The following is a 20,172-nucleotide window of genomic DNA, read 5'->3' on the forward strand; positions in this document are numbered from 1 at the left end:
TTCCTGCTCGAAGAAAGTTATACATACAGCTGCTTTTATGTTTTTGGTAGTGACGAAAGCAATAGGAATTGGAAATTGAGCTATAGATAGAGAATTTCAAGTTGATAAGAGGTGCATTCAGAGATAGAAGTCTGAACAAGAAGAATTAGAGAAAATGCCTAAGAATAAAAAGTCTTGTCAGACTAGCATCAAAGCCTGGCTTCTTCTGGAAGACAGTTTAGAGAAATGGACCATAGAGCAGACAGTAAAGAGATTATCAGTGTCAACAGTTAGAATTTGCTTTCAAACAAAAGTAATTGCTCAACAAATAGGCAAAAAAAAAAAAAAAAAAAAAAAAAACTTTGTTGGAGAACCTAATTGGTATTTCAGGTTCATGAAACAAAAGGAATTATCCATCAGAACCAAAATAACAACTGGTTAGAAGCTTCCCATGGACTAACATGAAAAAAAAAAAAAAATTAGTATTTATCTAAGAAAATTAAAGAACAAAATTTGAATAGAGGGCAAATAATTAACATGGATGAAGTGCCCATCACTTTAGATTATTTTCTGAGCTGAACTGTTCATTCAATAGATAAAAACACTTCATGTGTTAATAATTGTGATGCAAAAACTTCTTTTACTTGCGTTTTGGGTTGTGCCGCCTATGAAACAAGCTAACCGCTTTGCTAATTTTCAAAAGAAAAACAGTTCGAACGGAAATGTCCATGAAGAGGTCATGAAAAATGATGGATGTGAGAAGAAGTGATGTTTGATTTGGCTAATAGAAATCTATCAAAAAAAAAAAAAAAAAAAAAAAGGAAAATTGCTTTTTCCCAACCTTGGAGAATCTTTGTTCTGATTTCAATATGATCTCATTCAATAGATACAATTAAATCCAAAGCAAAAAAAAAAAAAAAAAAAACTCAGCACCGATGTCTTAGTGATACGAGGTAGGCTTACAAAAATTTTACAGCTACTGGATCACATGAAGCTAGCAGGAACTATTAAAGCAATGAGAGGATTGGAGGGAAAGTGGGCTTCATTCTTTCACAAATTCCTGAAAGGTGAGAAAAGCTTCACATGAGGAGTAGGTCGATGTAGTTGTAGGTCAATGTCTTAGTGATACGAGGTAGGCTTACAAAAATTTTAGAGCTACTGGATCACATGAATCATGTAATCAAGCATGAATTATTAAAGCAGTGGGAGGATTGGAGGGAAAGTAGGCTCCATTTTTTCATAATTTCCTGAAAGATGAGAAAAGCTTTGTTATGAGGAGGTTGCCTTGTAGGTCGATATAAAAGATGTGATTTAGTACAGAGTGAAGAAAGTGACCTTAATGGTCATTTGTTAAATTTATTTCATTCTGACACTGATAAGCCAGATTTTGAATATTTTGTATAAATAAATGCATTTATTTTAATTACAAAATTTTGTTTCATTATCTAATTGATGTACAGCTTGCCTCCCCCCAAAAGGGGAGCCAATTTTGTATCTCCTGTTTTACTGCACAGACCGTCAAAATTTAACTTTTCCATGTCTCAAAAGTGCGACTTAGGCTATATATTAATTTTATATATAGCATTGTTCTAACATAGGTATTTTGACATAAAATCGGACTTTTTCTGAAATAACATACCAATTGTTTTCCATATTTCGATTCTGACTCAAATTATGCCTAGATATTAAATTTGTAATTTGTAATTTTTTAAATTATATTTTAAATTAAATTATAGGTTATAAATCAAATTCTTTTCTGAGAAATTTATAAAAAATATTTAAAAATACAAATTTTAAAAATAAATCATAAAAAAGAGAGTGAATTTTATTTGGAATGAACCTAAACTTCGAAATGTGAAACGAAGAATCAAATATGTTTAATAAAAAAAGAGATATTAATAAATATAATATATACCAAATTCAATTTACATGGAGGACCTAAAATTTTGAGAGCCAATTTTTTAAAAATTACTGGAGTGATTTTTACAGAACTTGGCACTTTGCCATAATTTTAGTCGTAGAATCGAAATATGGAAAAAAAGTGTCATGTTATTTCAGAAAAAGTCTGATTTTGTGTCAAAATACCTATGTTAGAATATTATATATATATCTAATACAGTCAAAAGTCATTAATCCTGACTCGTCGGGACTTCGGCGATTCCAGATTATCGATCATCAATTTAAATCTGATACGATGGCATGCAGAAATTATAAAATTAAAAATATGAAACCGTAATTTTTGAAATAAAGAACAATTATGATCTAAAGGGTATCAAAATTTACAAAAAAAAAAAAAAAATAGCTTAATTTTTATTTGTTTACTTTATTAAACATTTCTTTCAATGTAAGTTGTTTAAGTTGCTTCGTTTTATGTGATAATATTTTCTCTTTAATTCTATAAACAGACATAACTTCTTGTTCAGTTACAAAGTTCTGCTGTTCAAATCCTATAATTGCTGTGTCGAGAATACCGACTAATTTGTCAATCGAAATTTTTTCGTTTTTAATAACCTCTGTGTCACTTTCTTCACTATCGGAAGCGAATTATAATGTGGAGGAATTTGATTTAAATCATATCAAAGACGGAGTACATTGAGATGAAATACTACATTTAGTAAGGAATTATAAGCCAAATAAAACAAAAACATCTGCCCTGAAGATAAGGATAGTGCTGACAGATCAACTTCCAATTCATTGCGCACCGTGGCGTCTCCCCCCCCAAGAGCAGCGTGAAATTGATAAACAGATTTCGGAATGGTTTAAGAAACAAAGAATATGCCTTTATAAATTTTTTGCAGCAATTCCACTTTTTGTTTGATGGACATCGAAACATACTTTCGCTTTATAGATCCTTTGGGATCTCCAGCATCGGAAATTCTATTTGACATAATCGAAAGTTCAAGCTTACTTTTATAAAATTGCTCTAACAGTCTGCAAAAAATAATAAGCCGGATCCAATTCGAAGATTAAGGAACAACGCAATCTGCAACATTAGCTGACATAGATAATTAGATAATTTTAGCTTATACCGTCCGTTATACATTAAACGCGCATGCGTAAACTTATTATGCACGTGTGCACACGCATATGCGCAGCCGTAAAGGTCTTACAACGCATGTGCAGAAAGTTTGTAGCTTTGAGGTCCGGATTATGGGTGTCTGAATTAATGACTTTTGACTGCATATATCCTAAGTTGCACTTTTGAGACATGGAAAAAGCAAGTTAAATTTAGATAATCGGGTCCAGTAGAAGGGAAGACATAGAAGTATTTCCTTTTTTTTTGTTTTGTTTTGTTTTGTGTGTGTTAGATGTACATTCTTTTTTGTGGTATGGTAATTTATGGTAATAAAAGTTTACTGAATACATAAAAATAATATTTATTAGAAATCAGCAGAGCTCATCTTTGGGAAATTTAAGGTAAGAAGTTTGTTTATTTTTTATTTATTTGTTATATATTACCATTTATAACTATTTTATAGGTGTTATAAACTGTTATCAATAATGATTACATCAATATGGAACAGAATTCCTGAATAAATTAATTTTAAGTGTCATGTATTGGAATCTGTAGCTGCGGCATACACAGCCATGCAACTTATCTGATGAATTTTCCCTTTTTATAGTTAATTATCATGTGCATGGCTTATCTACCCAAAATGACGCTACTATTGTTAAATTAGGAAACACATGTTCTATAGCAGCGGTTCTCAATTAAAAGGGAATTCTTCTCTGGTGGAGGAGTTTAATAGTTTGGGGGGGGATGTGAGCAGCCTTTTGTTTGTTGAGTACTTAGTTCTAGTTTATAAATATTAAAAAAAAAAAAAAAAAAAAAAAAAAAAAAACTTTTATTTGAATTTTGTGTCTATCTACATTTTCTACACTTCTTGTATTTAACAAGACGTGTGTTTAACAAGATTATAAAACACATTAAAAAGTAATACAAATTTTAAAAAATGTATATGTATTTTTTGAATTTTGAAAAAGAGGGAGGGGAATGATCATCTAGCAATGGTAAAAGGGGTGCGCAGCAAAAAAGTGTTGAGAAGCAACATCGTATAGCCTTTTTCATCTCAAAAATCTATTATTCTCTATAGTATTTCTGCTATCCTTAACTGCTGACATTCTGTATCAAGATCTTCACAGCTATTTTCTTGAATAGGATTAGGAAAATTCAAACCAATAAACACCATACAGTAAAAACACACTGATCTACATGTTTTAGAATTCAGAATCACTAATTTTTATAATACAGGCTGTTTGAAAATTATTTCTTTAAAATTTTAATCAAGAACACAATTTAAAGTGTTTTAATATTTCTATCAGTAAGTTCATTCTCATCTAAACTTGTTTTAGAGAAACTTTCACTCTGGACTCCAAATATACATTTACTTTAAAAAAAACTAAATGTTGTCAGCTAAACATATTTCTTGAAATATTTCATGATTATTTCCATTTTATTTCCTGCGATGAAATGATAATGAAGAGATAGAACAAAATTTAATAATTTTAATGATGATTTACTATTTTTGGTAGAGTGAATTTTTAGAAGAGAAAAAGTGCCTTAATTGAAGAATTTTTCAGAGCATATAAAACTGGTTTAGTTTGTTAAACAGCATCCTCTACTGCATTAAAATGAGTGTTTAAATTCATATATCAAATGTTATTTTTATTATTATTCTGAAGTACTAGATCTGACAATAAATGACTAAAACACTAAAAATTCATAAAAATATTAAATCTAGTATGAAAATACTAACAGTAATCACCCCAATGACATATAATGTATCTACCAATCTACAAAAGTCAGTAAATTTGCCAGAATGAAAATGTAACCTACATCTGCAAAGATTTAGTATTAGTATATAATGGACCACTGTGCAGTATGGTTGCATTTTCTGGTGGGAGAGCTCTTCAGTTAAATGGGTTGTGTCACATATGTTAGTGAGTAGAACAATGAAAATCAAAAGTGTGGGCAAGCATATGTGCAGCTGTATTTGGATAGACTTTCTCAAATCATCTGATTTCCTGCTTTGGCTTTCTAACTTTGCCATCTTGCTTCCCACATTTAAGAACACTGAACTACTTTCCCTGACTTGCTTGATAGAAAATGTCTCTGCAGGTCATTTCCAAATGACTGACAAACTAAAGATTGCTAACAGCCATGAAAAATATGTTATTCCACAAGAGATATGAGATGTATCGTGGAAGCCTTACCACATCACTTTGAACAGAATGTTCAAGCAGGAAGAGGACATTAATTTCAAGGTTCACGAATGTCTGTATTACCCACGCGAAGTATTATATTAAATGCTTATACATCATGCATTTATTTTAATTATATACAAAATTTAAGTTTTAAAAAAGTGGAGACGATACATAGGAAAGAGCTGAAATTTTTCCAGTTTATGCCTCAGTGAAATATGAATTAAAAATAGACAAATCTGATTCAAATGTTCTTCAATATAACTACACAAAGAAGCAAATCATTCAGAAACATAGTATTCTATTCAAAATTGGCAGAAAAAGATAGCCAAAACTCAACACATTGTTGGCCATTAAAATACCATGAAGGAAAGCAAATACCAAAATAGTAATAATAATAATAATAAATAAATAAATAAAATATTTACTGTACTTAGTCTATGGCATGAGGACAAAATGATTAAATTTGTAAGCAGTTTGGGGGTTTACATGGTACGAAATTAGTAGAAATAGCTGCCACCCCTGGCAGCTAAAACGACCCTTACCCAGTTAGGCACGAAGTTGAACTGGGCTTGGATGAAAAACAGAAACACACAACTCATTTCATGCTGCTTCTAGTCTATGCCAAACTTCATCAACTGTATTAGCTGAACAGGGGTGGCAGGCCAGGCTCTCAGCAACTCATGACTAGATGTTTTCAATGGGTGACAAATATGGAGACCATGCAGGCCAGGGCAGCAATCAAATACCCTGTGTATCGAGTTTTATTTTGAATTATTGCTTAATTGTCTTGAGCACGGCTGAGCCACTGGCTGCCGTCATTCGTTGTTGGATTGGTGGGCTCCCACTTAAAGTCATAAGACTGAGGCACTCTCAGTCAGGTGGGCTGGGGGCTGCGCCCTATATAATACCCTGTGTATCGAGGGTGAGCTCCTTTTCAAAATCATATGACTGAGGTACTCTCAGTCAGTGGGCTGGAGGCTGTGCCCCTTTATAATACCCTGTGTATCAAGGAAGGTTACAACGCGACGTACAACATGTGGTCTTCCATTATCTTGTTGGAAGATGGCATTTGGCAGGCCTCGAAGATAGGGCACAACCACTAGACTAGATGTAAGAAATGTACTGATTTGCATTGAAATTACCATCGATCCAAACTAAAGATGTGCATGTTGCATACCCAATGGCTGCCGAAACCATCACACCAAGTGCAGGGCCACTATGCCAATATCGAATGCAAGCAAGCAACACGTGGTCTCCTCGGAGACTCCAGATACATATATAACCAGCAGAACACTGCACACAGAACTGGGACTCATCTGAAAAGATGACTATTTCCACTGCTGTATCCAGCTTTGTCATTCGGTGCACTAGAGTCAGCATCTCTTTCTATGCTGCATTGTCAAGGGAAGCCGAAGTAATGATCACCGTGCTGATAAACCATGCTGCTACAAATGTCGACGTAGCATTCGAACGGATACTGGACGTGCTGCAATCATATCCATTTCCTGACTAATGGTCCATGATATGGTTCTGCAATTTTGCAGAGCTGACCTCACAATATGTCTGTCCTCTTGGGCCTTAATCATGGGAGGACAATGAGATCCTGCATGTTGTTCAGTATGACCCTCAGCAACCCATTGATTACATATTTGCATGACAGTGGTTGGATGTCAACCAGTGTGACAGGCAATATCATGAAATAATAATCCGCACTCTCAATAGGAAACTATTCTCTACTGAATTCCAACACTTGCTAGTAAGCATTTCTTCTTATTATTTCAGGCATAATACGATATTGGGAGTGAATTCCAACCTTGCAACGGGCTTTCCAAAAGAAAAATCCACTAGAAACCTTTTCTTTTATGCAGTGCTTCAGATGTTGTTTCTCCCTCCTGCATCATCCACATGTGCTGAAATATTAATCATTTCCATATCCCAATCTCTTCGTCAGATCATTCCTTCCTGGTGTTGCAGTTTTAACGGCCAGCAGTGTATTTAGAAATGAACAAAGTCTAGAACATGAATCATAAAAATAGCAAACTGCCTCTTTCAGTGAATTTAAACCATTATTAGAAATGCAAATATATGCTCAAAATTTTAAAAAGTAAATAAAATATACTTTCAAATGTTGCATTTCCATAACACTTTATCTTTAGTAATGTGTTATTTCATTACACTGTGGTGTTGCCATTGAAACACCGTACAAAGTTTTGTGAGTTCTGTGCATGCCCGCCTCTGATTAGCTGCGAATGGAGGAGAGAATGGCATGCATGCAGTGGCAGTTCCTTTTTCTAATCGGAATGTTATTATTGATGTGCTCAATTAAGTTTATATATTTTACACTTGTGTCTTGCCTCACCATGAAACTTCTACATTGGTGACCAACATTGAACAATGCACATCTTTAGATCATTTCTTGGAATTTTGACAAAATACGAAAACGGAACTAAACAAAACATCATAAACAATGGATGAAATATCAGCAGTGAGAATAACTCCTTTCATTCTTTCTGATCCATCTCTGTGGTTCACGATGGTGAAATCTACTTTTAAATTAGCAGTTCAAAAGGCTATAACAAAATCCAGAACCAAGTATAACCACTGTGTTGCGCATTTACCTCCCAACATCGCTATGACCATGAGGGATATCATCATTTCTCCTTACAAAACGGATCCATATGGAAAACTGAAGAATGAAATCATTTCTCGCAGTGGTGAAAGTAAATCGCAGGAAATACGTCGTTTACTTGCTGGTGAGCAACTAGGGGATCAAAAGTCGTCTGAACTCTTACGCGTTAAGCAGCGGCGTGCAGAAAATCATAACATGACGGATACTTTTGTTTGGGAATTATTTCTGCAGCAACTACCTCCAAATGTGCAATCTATTTTAGCATCAATCACCCCTCTAACCACACAAAAGCCTGCTGAAATAGCGGATAAAATAATGGAAGTGTCATCTGCTCAGGTGAGTGTAGTTTCTGATTCTTGTGCATCATCTAGTGTTACACACCGAACTCTGAACTGCTTAAAGAGATAAAATCGTTTTGCAAGGAAGTTGCATGTCTACGACGTTCAAGAAGTCATTCTCGTAATCGTAATTATCGTCATGCAACAAATCATGAGAAATCCTCTGAAAAAAGTGATTTATGTTGGTACCACCAAAAATCAAAAATTTGCTTCTAGAGCAAAAAAAGTGTACTCCACACAATTTTCAGGAAAATTTCCAAGGCAAAGAGTAGCGGCGACGTATGCCTCGCCTTCTAGTTCTTGTCGCCTATTTGTTCATGATTGCAAAACCAATATTAACTTTTTAATCGATACAGGTAGTGATTGTTCCTTAATTCCAGCCTCAAGATCTGATAAAATGACTACTCATATTCAAACTTTTCTGGTTGCAAATGGTATTAAGATAAATGTATATAAACAAAGGTTATTATCTTTAGATTTAGGTTTAAGAAAACAGTTTGTTTATCCTTTTTATGTATGCAATGTTCAAACTGCTATAATTGGTGCAAATTTCTTACATTATTTTAACCTACAACCAGATCTTAGAAATTGCCGCTTAAGCGATACTTACACCAAATTAAATTCTTATGGTTTTTACATGTTGCTAGTATATATTCAGTGAAATCTGTATTTTGTAATAATCATTATGCTAAGTTATTAAACGAATTTCCTTGTATTGTTCAAGCTCCTTGCGCAAACCAAATTGTCAAACATTTAATTCAGCATCATATTGAAACTTTTGGCCCTCCCATTTTTGCCCAAACTACGTCGGCTTGCACCTGATCGTTTGAAAATTGCAAAAATGGAATTTTAACATCTGTTAGATTTAGGCCACATTCGCCCATCCAACAGCAATTACGCTTCGGCATTGCTATGGTCCCTAAAAAAGAAATGAATGATTGGCGTCAGTGATTTTAGAGCCCTTAATGTTCAGACTAAAAAGGACAAATATCCAATCCCTAGTATTATTGATTTCACAAGTGAACTCCATGGGTGCAACATATTCTCCCATGTAGATTTAGTCAAAGCATTTCCTCAAATTCTGATTGTTCCATAGGATGTCAATAAAACTGCTATCTGCACACCATTTGGACTTTTCGAGAGTACTCGGATGCAATTTGGTTTGTGCAATGCATCAAGCACTTTTCAAAGGTTTATTGATGAGTAAACGAGAGGTTTAACTGGTGTATATGCATTTATTGATGATATTTTGATTGCCTCAAAAAGCCACAAAGAGCATATTAACAATCTACGAGCTCATTATGGTTAGATCATTATGGTTTAGATCATTAAGATTAGATCTTTATGGTTTAGCAATCAAACCCTCAAAGTGTACATTTAGAGTTCCTACCTTAGATTTCTTAAGATATAAAGTCTCTAAAGAAGGTATTTCTCCCATTCCAGATCGAGCTGATGACATTTCTAAATTTCCCAGACCAACAAGCTTAACACAGCTTCGCAGATTTCTTGGCCTATTCAATTTTTATCGCAGATTTGTGTCATATGCAGTGCACATTTTGTCACCTTTAATTAAGCTTCTCAAAAGGTTATTCTAACAAAAAGAAATCATTCTGTCCAACTAAAAAGATTGAAAATCCTCTCCCGTGGTCTGAGGATGCCGAAAAGGCATTTTTGGCAGCTAAAGAAGCTCTTATAAAAGCTACCCTATTAATTATTAATTATTACCTATTATTACTATTATTACCTATTAAGACATCCATTTCCTAGTGATCAACTCAGTCTTTGGACCGATGCATCTGATGTTGCTATTGGCAGCTCTCTCATGCTACTCCAAAATGGTCAATGGGAGCCAATAGCCTTCCTTTCTCTTTAAAATTGAATAAAAGTCAACGGAAATGGTCTACATATGACCGCGAACTTCTGTCAATATAAGAATCTACCAGGAAATTTTGGCACATGTTAGGTCGCAACTTCATCATATTTACTGACCAGAAACCACTAACATTTGCTTTCAGACAAAAAGCAGAAACGTGCTCTCCTCGACAACTGAGAACCTAGACTATATCTCTCACTTTTCCACTGTTACAATATGTTAAAATATAATATGTTAATACAATATGTTAAAGGTAGGGAAAATACTATTGCTGACACATTCTCCCAAATAGAAGTAGATTTTGTTTCTCGCTCACCTATTCTGGATTTCAAACAGTTAGCCTCAGCACAACACACAGACCATGAACTACAACAATTACTAACTTCTAAATGTTCTTCATTGAAGCTCTCCAAACAGTATTTTCCACTTCAAGATATTTATCTCTATTGTGACTCCACAACCAATGTCCTTCATCCTTTCATTCCCTTTTCATTTAGACCTATCATCTTCCAAAGTATTCACAACCTTTTGCATCCAGTTATATCTGCCACTTCAAAATTGATACGCAGATGTTACGTTTGGCCTAACATGCACACTTTTATCAAAAACTCCATGAAAACTTGTGAGAAATGTCAACGTTCCAAGATACAAAAGCATATGAAATTACCCTTTTCGACATTTTTACTTCCTGATGCCAGATTTTCTCATATTCACATAGATTTTATTGGCCCATTACCAATTTCTGAAGGTTATCAGTATTTGCTTGACCATAATCGATTGCTTCACGCGATGACCCGAAGTAATTCCCACATCTGATATGTCAGCTGAAACAACTTTTAAAGCTCTAATTAGTGAATGGATAGCTCGTTTTGGATACCCTTCCACTATCACTACTGACCAGGGTCGGAACTTTGAATCGCATCTTTTCAGGGAATTCACGAACCTGGTGGGCACTCATCGTATTCGTACCGCTGCCTATAGACCTCAATCAAATGGAATCATTGAACGTTTCCATCACCAACTGAAAAACAGCATAAAATCGCAAGAGAATTCTCGCTGGACAGAATCGTTACCTCTTATACTTTTGGGTATTAGATCTTTTGTCAAAGACGACATCCAAGCAACTTGTTCTGAAATAGCCTATGGTACTACCTTAAGACTGCCTTCGGATATTTTGTGCTCAGATCGGCTTTTTCCGCCATCCCCGACACCAACATATGTAAATCGTTTAGGATCTATAATGCAATCTCCGATTCCCATTCCAACATCAAAACACTGTTCAGAGCCTATCCACATTCCTCCATCTTTAAAATTGTGTTCTCATGTTTATTTGAGAATTGACTGAGTCAAGCCACCTCTTCAACAACCATACTGTCAGGTCTTCATCCAGTCATTGAATGATATGATAAAACCTTTATATCTTCGTGCACGGTAAAAATCAAGCTGTTTCAATTGATCGACTCAAACCTGCATTTTTCATTAGTGATAAAACCTTTGTTTCTAACACTAAACCTTCCAATAAGACAGACACATTGAAACCTATCATGTCAAATGTTCCTAAAACTATCACAAATTTTGGATGACATGTCAAATTTCCTCAACATCTGTCTACCACCTACTATATATAACTTATAGGATCGTAATAGTAGATAAATCAAGAAAGCTAGCTGTATTAAGCAAAAAGTTATTAAAAATGATCTTTGTGACAAAAAAAAAAAAAAAAAAAATAGCAAACCTGGCACAAAAACAACTGACCTGGAAATATAACATATTTAGCTTTGCCATCAGAAATTATCAAAAATAAAAATCCTACCAAATAACTCAAAGAAAAAAAACAGCTTATACAGTTTATTAACATATTACAAATGCTAATAAAACATAAACTGCACTATTGTATCATCAATAAGTTTGCCACATTTAAAGGTATAAATCAAGGAATAACAATAAATGACTAAAATTGTTTAAAAACTGCACTTTCTGTACAATATAGAATATCCAAGTGATATGAGGTGTTCTTCCCACTTTGAATAGTTTAGCATTTATGCAATTATGCACATAAATTTTCCTTTTCATGCACAGTATAGTCATTCCCATACAGTTTGGGGAAAAATGAAGATTTTATGATCATACTGCCTTCATTAGCTAAATGTCTCTGTCGAGATATGCATATTGAAAATAAGAAGATACATTAGTGATAAAATCCCTACAGATTTAAATATCTTGCTAAATGAATTCTATTTGTAGTAGGCCATAGTCGTACAGATGTATCCACAAATACAGACTGATTACAATATTCTCAACGCAGAAAAATTGTATTATCACCTGTTATGGGACAGCATATATCACCCCATAATCTTGGCATTGTCATACACATGTTCCATCACTTGGAGAGAATGTGTACTAAGTTTTTCTCTTGCACAGCAGCCAAATCTGGAAATGGTATCACTGTATGTAGCACCCTGGAATAGTAGTGCAGTATCCAGAGTAAAAATGCCTTGAATTACTCAACCAAATGCAGCAATCCATATTTTCTCACACATTTTATATTTTATTAATAGTTGCAAATGGATCCATCATATTTTAATCCACCTCATATTTTAATTTACTGGGCTTTTGTATTACTACTTTCTCCCAACAGTTAACATTTACAAAACACAAAACTCAAAGTATGCGTAAATAGAAAGACTTTATTGGCTGATACCATATGAATGTGAAACAAGTCTTTAAATGGAAAAGCTAGTAATGTACTGGCTTGAATAGATATATGAAAATAAATTAGCATATGGCATAACAATAAGATATACTGGCTATCCAGTCTCTTCCGTCATTATTATGCCATTCACTGCAAATTAATTTACCTTCAGTATTGCACTTTACGCTATATTATAACCATAAATAAAATCTGAATTTTTTTAATCTATATCAATTACAGAAAATACAGAATATTCAAAGTAATTAAAATAGAATTTTAACTAATATTGCTGGTAAATACAGCATGGAAAGTCAAAATAGTAATACAGTCAAAAGTCTTTAATCCGGACTCGTCAGGACTTCGGCGATTCCGGATTATCGGTTTTTCCGGATTATAGATCATCAATTTAAATCTGCTAAGATGGCATGCAGAAATTATAAAATTAAAAATATGAAACCATAATTTATGAAATAAAGAGCAATTATGATCTAAAGGGTATCAAAATTTACAAAAAAAAAGTTTAATATTTATTTGTTTACTTTATTAAACATTTCTTTCAACGCGCGCATGCGTAAAGCATACATTACGCATAGTTGAAATTAGAAAATTGCAACCAGAAAACTATTTAATGTGTATTCGTGATATTTATAATGAGAAGGAATTTAATTTAAATCATATCAAAGACGGAGTACATTGAGATGAAATACTACATTTAGTACGGAATTATAAGCTGAATAAAATAAAAACATCTGCCCTGAAGATAAGGATAGTGCTGACAGATCAACTTCCAGTTCATTGCGCACCACGACTCTTCCCCCCCCCCCTGCAGAGCAGCGTTAAATTGATAAACAGATTTCGGAATGGTTAGAGAAACAAAGGATACGCCTTTATCCATTTTGTCCAGCAATTCCACTTTTTGTTTGATGGACATCGAGACATGCTTTCGCTTTGTAGATCCTTTGGCAGCTCCAGAATCGGAAATTCTTTTTGACATAATCGAAAGTTCAAGCTTACTTTTATAAAACTGCTCTAACAGACTGCAAAAAATAATAAGCTGGATCCAATTCGAAGACTAAGGAACAACGCAATCTGCAACATTAGCTGACATAGATAATTAGATAATTTTAGCTTAGCTTATACCGTCCGTTATACATTAAACGCGCAAACGTATATGCGTTTACGCATACGCATTGTGCATTTACGCATGCGCAGAAAGTTTGTAGCTTTGAAGTCCGGATTATACATCATTCTGGATTATGGATGTCTGGATTAAAGACTTTTGACTGTAGTAACAATTACATGTGAAAATATATTAGAAGAAAATTACAACTGAAAGCTTGAAGAAAGATTTCAAAAGAGTGTAACAGGATGAGTGAATATATAATGGCTTAAAATTTCTTACATATAAATATTTTATGTTTTAGACAAGCTAATATCAATAGCACAGATTTTGAAACGCAACTGATATTACCGTAAAATAAATGATTTACATCTAACAAAAAGTACACATTCAATGTAGGTTAATATAAATTATGGTAGTAGCTAATAGGTTTCTTCCTTCCAAAGAAAGCTATTAGCTCAGTTTAATTGAAACTTCTTTAGGAACATGTTTATTTTCATTTTAAAATACAAAACATTGAGGCAACAATAAATACACAAACAGAAGATATAATGAATTACAGAATGCAAACATCAAATTTAGTGGAATGCCTATCCCGGGCCAAACGGTACATTAAAGATATTAGTCCTCTTACTAAGCTGCCTGATAGTCTAACCAATTTTAATATATTCCTAAAATGAATACAAAAATAAAACACAAAATTTTACTTATGTTTTGATTTTATCAATTTCTTAGTATGTGGTTAAATCACACTTTGTCTCTGAATCAATTAAACTGAAGAAAAGTTCTAAATGGGTTTTGGAATTTTTTTCATTTTAACCAAAATGATTTAGTTCTTAAATCCTTCTTTTTTTCCAGCTTAACTAATTCATTTAAATTAATGACTCTTGCTTTGCAAAATCTTCCTTGTAGATTTTATATCAACAAATTCACTACCTTTAAACTTAACCATTGAAGTATAAACCAAAGAAACCTTCTTATAAACAAATATAGGGAAAGTTGTAGAATTCTTAAACAATTTCAAGTTTAGATAATTATTTACTGTAATTCTTTTCCTAATGATGGGCTCTAACCATTTATAGGCATTGTCTACTACTAAGACTGGAAGCGGTGGTCTCTTTATTATGGAAACACTTAATATGTGAGCCACTATTGCCTCATATAAAAAGATGGACAAACTACATCCGGGATTCTCCAGGATTTGAACCCGGGCCCTTCAGCATGATAGTCAGTCACTAACCACTTTCCTTTCTGGGCAGCCTTATTGTCATAATTAAAATACACAAAAGTACTCTTCAACAATTTACAAATTACACTCAGCTGATTTTTCCCATTCTAAGAATGCAATGTGTATTATACACCACATTTACATAAAACCTATTGCTTAGAAAATTATCCAAAATACACAAATGCTATGATCCTGTGGATATTTCTTCCTCCAAAAAAAGTTAAGAAACATTAATATCAAGGCATACTTACCAGTAACATTCTTCAATGGAAAATAACATCTTGGAACGCATAAAAAATTTTTTAAATGATAATAAGTTTAAATCCAACTGACCTATATTTTGGTGATTCAGTTTTCGACAGATTCTTGCTTCACGTTCCAACTTTTGAAAATCTAAAAATTAATTCATATAAGTGATATATATGATTAAATTTCTGTATCCATATTATCATTAAGGAGGAAAAAACTATTCAAAAATTAATTTTATAAGGTAAAATCTTCATGAAATACAGTTATACTAATTAAAACTTTTATCCCATACTTCAGAATTATTGCATCCAATTTATAAACAAGCATTTTTAACAGTGAAAGTTTTAGAATTATTCATTATTACTACATATATTAGAACTTCATTGATTTTCAGTACGAAAGCAGAGATTTGCAACTGGTGGTGTATCCCTCCCTATGGTAAGGAATGTTAGATCTCAAATGACGGACTTTGAAAATGTAATTAAAAAGTTCATGGCAAACAAAATGAATGAAATCCCGTAAAGAAAAATGTAACATAACAACGATATTAATATATATGGTTTTTCAATAAGATCTTGCAATACTACTAAAAAGCTGCTACATTACAAATGCTATTCTTTTTACAAATGGGTTGAAGAAATTGTTATAACTTCCAAAGTCTATTTGCTAAGTGGGGGAAAATGAAATTAGTCCAATCAAATGAAACATTCTCTTTCATAAAATTGTTTCTAATTATGTTAAATTAATTTTAAATTAAACAGCTAACTAATATTTAAAATTTATCCTTTTAAAAGTAATTATTAAATGAAAAATCATCTTAACTTTTAATTTTCTATATAAATATCAAAGATATTAATAGATATAGTATATATATATGTATAAATCATAAACATATTTGAATTTAACAGTTATGTTAACAGTACTCAATTCTCAAAACCTTGATCTTAACATTTCCTCAATTTGATATGCCTTTAAATCCCTTTTTGTCGATTTATTTTTGGACATGATTTGTATTTCTAGTTCCAACTTATGAATCAATAAAACTATTAAAAACAGACAGTTTTATCTGGATATGATTTCCAACATAACAGTTGTAGCTGTTATTGAGTTTTCATAATTCTCCTTGTGTTTGACATTCACATATTTTTGACAGTTATGAAACTGAAGAATAACAAAAATTCAAGTGTTTTCTCTTAAAACGTTTCTTATGAATGCAAGCTCAAGATAGCCAACTGTCATGCGGATTGCTTAAGACACATCTTGTGGATGCAATCTTTTGTAGACAAATTAATTCTGCCTATTTTTCACCACAACATGATGCCCTTCCTAATAAATTTTATGCATCCTTTATGGATGATTTATGGACGAAAAACCACAAGCACTACTTTGGAGAATATAAAATTAACAATACCAATAGTAATTATAAAATATTTTTGCTAAACTTTGAATTTTTACTTAGTTAAGGATAAAAATTTCCTGAAATTTTACTTTAATCTGATTCTTTTTGAAGCAATTAATCACAAAAATAAATTATTACACTTTATTCAAGTTTAACAATATTTTGAAAAAAATCTGAAACAGACATTACTATATAAAGGTTGCTTTTTAATAATAATGATCAGCAATAATAATTAAAGATGACACAACTTACAAATGAAACTTCATTTTTCAATAATATTATTTGCATCCAGTTTAATTTAATGCCAAATAATAAAAATATGTTTTATACAATCATTTAGTTCAATTTAAGGGCAAAATGAATATACAGATGTTAATTACATATATCAGAAATTTCAATATTCTGATGTTATTAGGACCAGATTAAAATATATATATATATATGGATGTATGTGTTCATATGCGCATGTATATATATATGTACATGCATGCACATACATACATTTCTTAATCTGATCCCGATAACAGAAGAATAATGAAATTTCCAATTCGTTAATACCTTCTTATGGACTTAAAATGTAATTAAATATTTTAATACTGTTCCTAATTAGTTTAAAAAAATAAGATATACAGTATTAAAATATTCCTTAAACTATATTAAAATAAAAGAAAATTTACACAATGCACATGTTAAACAAATCTAAGACACCTGTGCATACTTCTTAAAAGGAAAATCATTACTTCATAATACAGATTGTTATGAACTGTAGCTACGAAATAATGAAACTAATTTTCTTTTAAATCCATTCCTTTTATAATTTTTAATATTATAATTCATAGATAAAATTGCATATAACAAAATAATACATTACTCACCTCTTGCAGATAATTTTTTTGTGTTGATAATTTTTGCAGCAAATTCTAAACCACTTATCTTTTGAACACATCTTCTCACTATTGAAAATGCACCTCTGAAAAGTAAAATTTAAGATCTGTATATGGTTTAAAAGATAACACTATGAAGTACAAAATAAATTAACAAACTAAAAATGATTTAACAGTAAAACATAAAGTTTTGCTAATTATGAAAGTAAACAAACAACCATTTGCATTGGAAACAGTTCATTTAAATTTTTTTATATACTTTTTCAATGTTTGATGGCACCTTTAGTTAAATGGAAATGAAAACAATTAAATAAAAATAAACAAACACAGATTTAAATTCAGGACATTAATTTCTTGAGCACATGACAAGCCAATTAAAACTTGATTTACCATTCTTCCTTCTTCGACACAGTTAGATGATTAGAGTATTATATTTTAGTTAGAGAAAACAGTCGGTAACTAATCATTTATTTACCTCAGTAAAGACTATACTTAACAATAAATATTTAATAATTTTTGGTATAGTACAACTGAAAAAATAATGAAATAATTATATCAATTTCTTCTTCTCTATATACATTTGTTTAACCTGAAATAAAATGCATTGTCAAATTAAGTAATAAACATACTCAAATGGATACAGATTAATATAGCCTTTCATTTACAAATTAATCCTAAAATAATATGTGTTTTATTGTTTACACAGTAATGAAAAAATTAAATCGGAAAAAACTGTGAACTGATATTATACATTCCCTACAAACTTCACATTCAAAAAAGCGTGTTGTTGATTATTTTGTTTTTAAATGAAATTAACAGCTGAAGTCTTAATAACATCAAAAAAGCATTCTTAATAAATAAATAAATAAATAAACTATATATAATTTATTTCAATAGTAATTTTTCTTTACAAAATGAACTGAATTTGGTGTGTGCTGTCACCAATTTATTATAGTAAAGGTTTTGTATATCCTAATAATATGTGAGCTGAACAATGCCTGCCTAATAACAGTTACAGCCAAAATTTCATATTCAACAAGTCACTTAAACTACAATTATTTCTTTGTCAGTTATCCATCAGGTTATAATTTAACATTGTCTTACAAAATAAAACTTAGTTTTGAACATATATATGTATTAAACACATTAGGATATGAAAATAGTGAAACAAATACAACTAAGTTTAAAATGACCTTAAACAGAACAGCAATATAAATTATAATAATCAAAAACATATATTTTAATATGAGTAGATATGGAATGAGAAAAGCACAGCACTTTAAAGTGCTATGATTAACAGCATAGTTCAAATTAACAATGAGAACAATAATATTTCACTAAATACAATTAAACAAAAATATTTTTTTACACAGTTTGAGAAAGCGGACTTTTAGAACTATAACACATTTCAGAATGGAATAAGAAAACTTTTACATTTCAAAATCTGTGTGAGGTCAACAAACAGAAAACCTACACAATATTAGAAAATATTTCGACTGCATTTGAGTGGTATGATTTAGAATTTATAGATTCCACAACTGAAAGTTATTCACATAATCAGAGTGTATGTTTAATTACTATTTACAATTGGTGATAAGATTGTTAACCTGGGAATGGCCAATACTTTAAATTTGCATGATATTTTATTTTGACACGAGCAGCTTGTTTCTTTAGTTCAAGCAGTTAAAAAAGGAATCCCTTGAAAGTTAGTGTTAACAAATTTAAATAACCAGTACTAACAATTAAAACTGAGCTGATAATCGTACCAAATATCCCACTATGTGACAGCAGTTTCGGCTAAAAATGCAGGCGACATAAGCCTAAACAGCTTTATCTCATGTGTAGATGAGATCTGCCGCTTACACTTACCACCAATATATACTTATATAATGGATTCTATAAATCATTCACAAGCGTAAAGATAGTAGAAATATGTCAAAAAATAAATATATCAGTTGAAATTCATATAATGTGCTTACTTCCCAAGTTCTTCCTTTAATTCGTAGTTATCACTGAAACGCGTACACGGCACTGGAATAGCCATATTGATTTCAGTGGATGAGGGAAGATGAGGTGCTGGTTCTCGTGCAGTCTCGCTGCTACTGGGATTTGACGTGGTGAATATTTATTTCTCCTTTTTCCGGAGAAGACGCAGCGCCATGCAGGGAGGCCTAATTTACAGCATCATTATATTTTTCCTGGTACTTCACATGTGGATTGCTTTTCATAAGTGAGCAATCGATTTAATATTTGTCTTAGAAATATTTCAGTGGAAGAAATATAATGCTAAGGAAGAACGAAAAATGATGTGGCTGATATCATTTGATGCATTCTTAAATTAGAGACGGTCTTGGAGATGGAAGTACCTTAAAAGCATAGTCATATAATTACAGAAGAATGCCTGGAAGTTAAAAAAACCAATGGAAGAATTTAATGCATATATAAAACACAGTATATCAGTCTGATGTATTGACCAAAAAATTTCCCATTGATTTCAATAGGAAACACAGAGATGGAGCAATGGAAATTTATTCCTGAATTGATTGCTGGTTAAACATTAATTTCTAGCTGACTTT

The 20,172-nt window shown here is 31.9% G+C and overlaps 1 protein-coding gene across 3 annotated transcripts in view; it reads right to left on the reverse strand.

Moving 5' to 3' along the window:
- Window positions 1–19,882, reverse strand: part of LOC118184155 (calcium/calmodulin-dependent protein kinase type II alpha chain-like) — a 219,313-nt gene extending 199,431 nt beyond the window's left edge. For all 3 annotated transcript variants that reach the window (XM_085810560.1, XM_085810559.1, XM_085810558.1), the window contains exons 1-3: window positions 19,576–19,882; window positions 17,588–17,682; window positions 15,398–15,457 (exon numbers count right to left, since the gene is read on the reverse strand). In XM_085810560.1, coding sequence (XP_085666686.1) covers window positions 15,398–15,457; window positions 17,588–17,682; window positions 19,576–19,640 — 220 coding nt within the window. In that variant the 5' untranslated portion in view covers window positions 19,641–19,882. The remainder of the gene's footprint in view (window positions 1–15,397; window positions 15,458–17,587; window positions 17,683–19,575) is intronic.
- Window positions 19,883–20,172: the final 290 nt, after the last annotated feature.

The sequence above is a fragment of the Stegodyphus dumicola genome, chromosome 2, assembly GCF_044657685.1.
Source record: "Stegodyphus dumicola isolate Sdum_Otavi_A_Nest chromosome 2, ASM4465768v1".
Lineage (NCBI taxonomy): Eukaryota > Metazoa > Arthropoda > Arachnida > Araneae > Eresidae > Stegodyphus > Stegodyphus dumicola.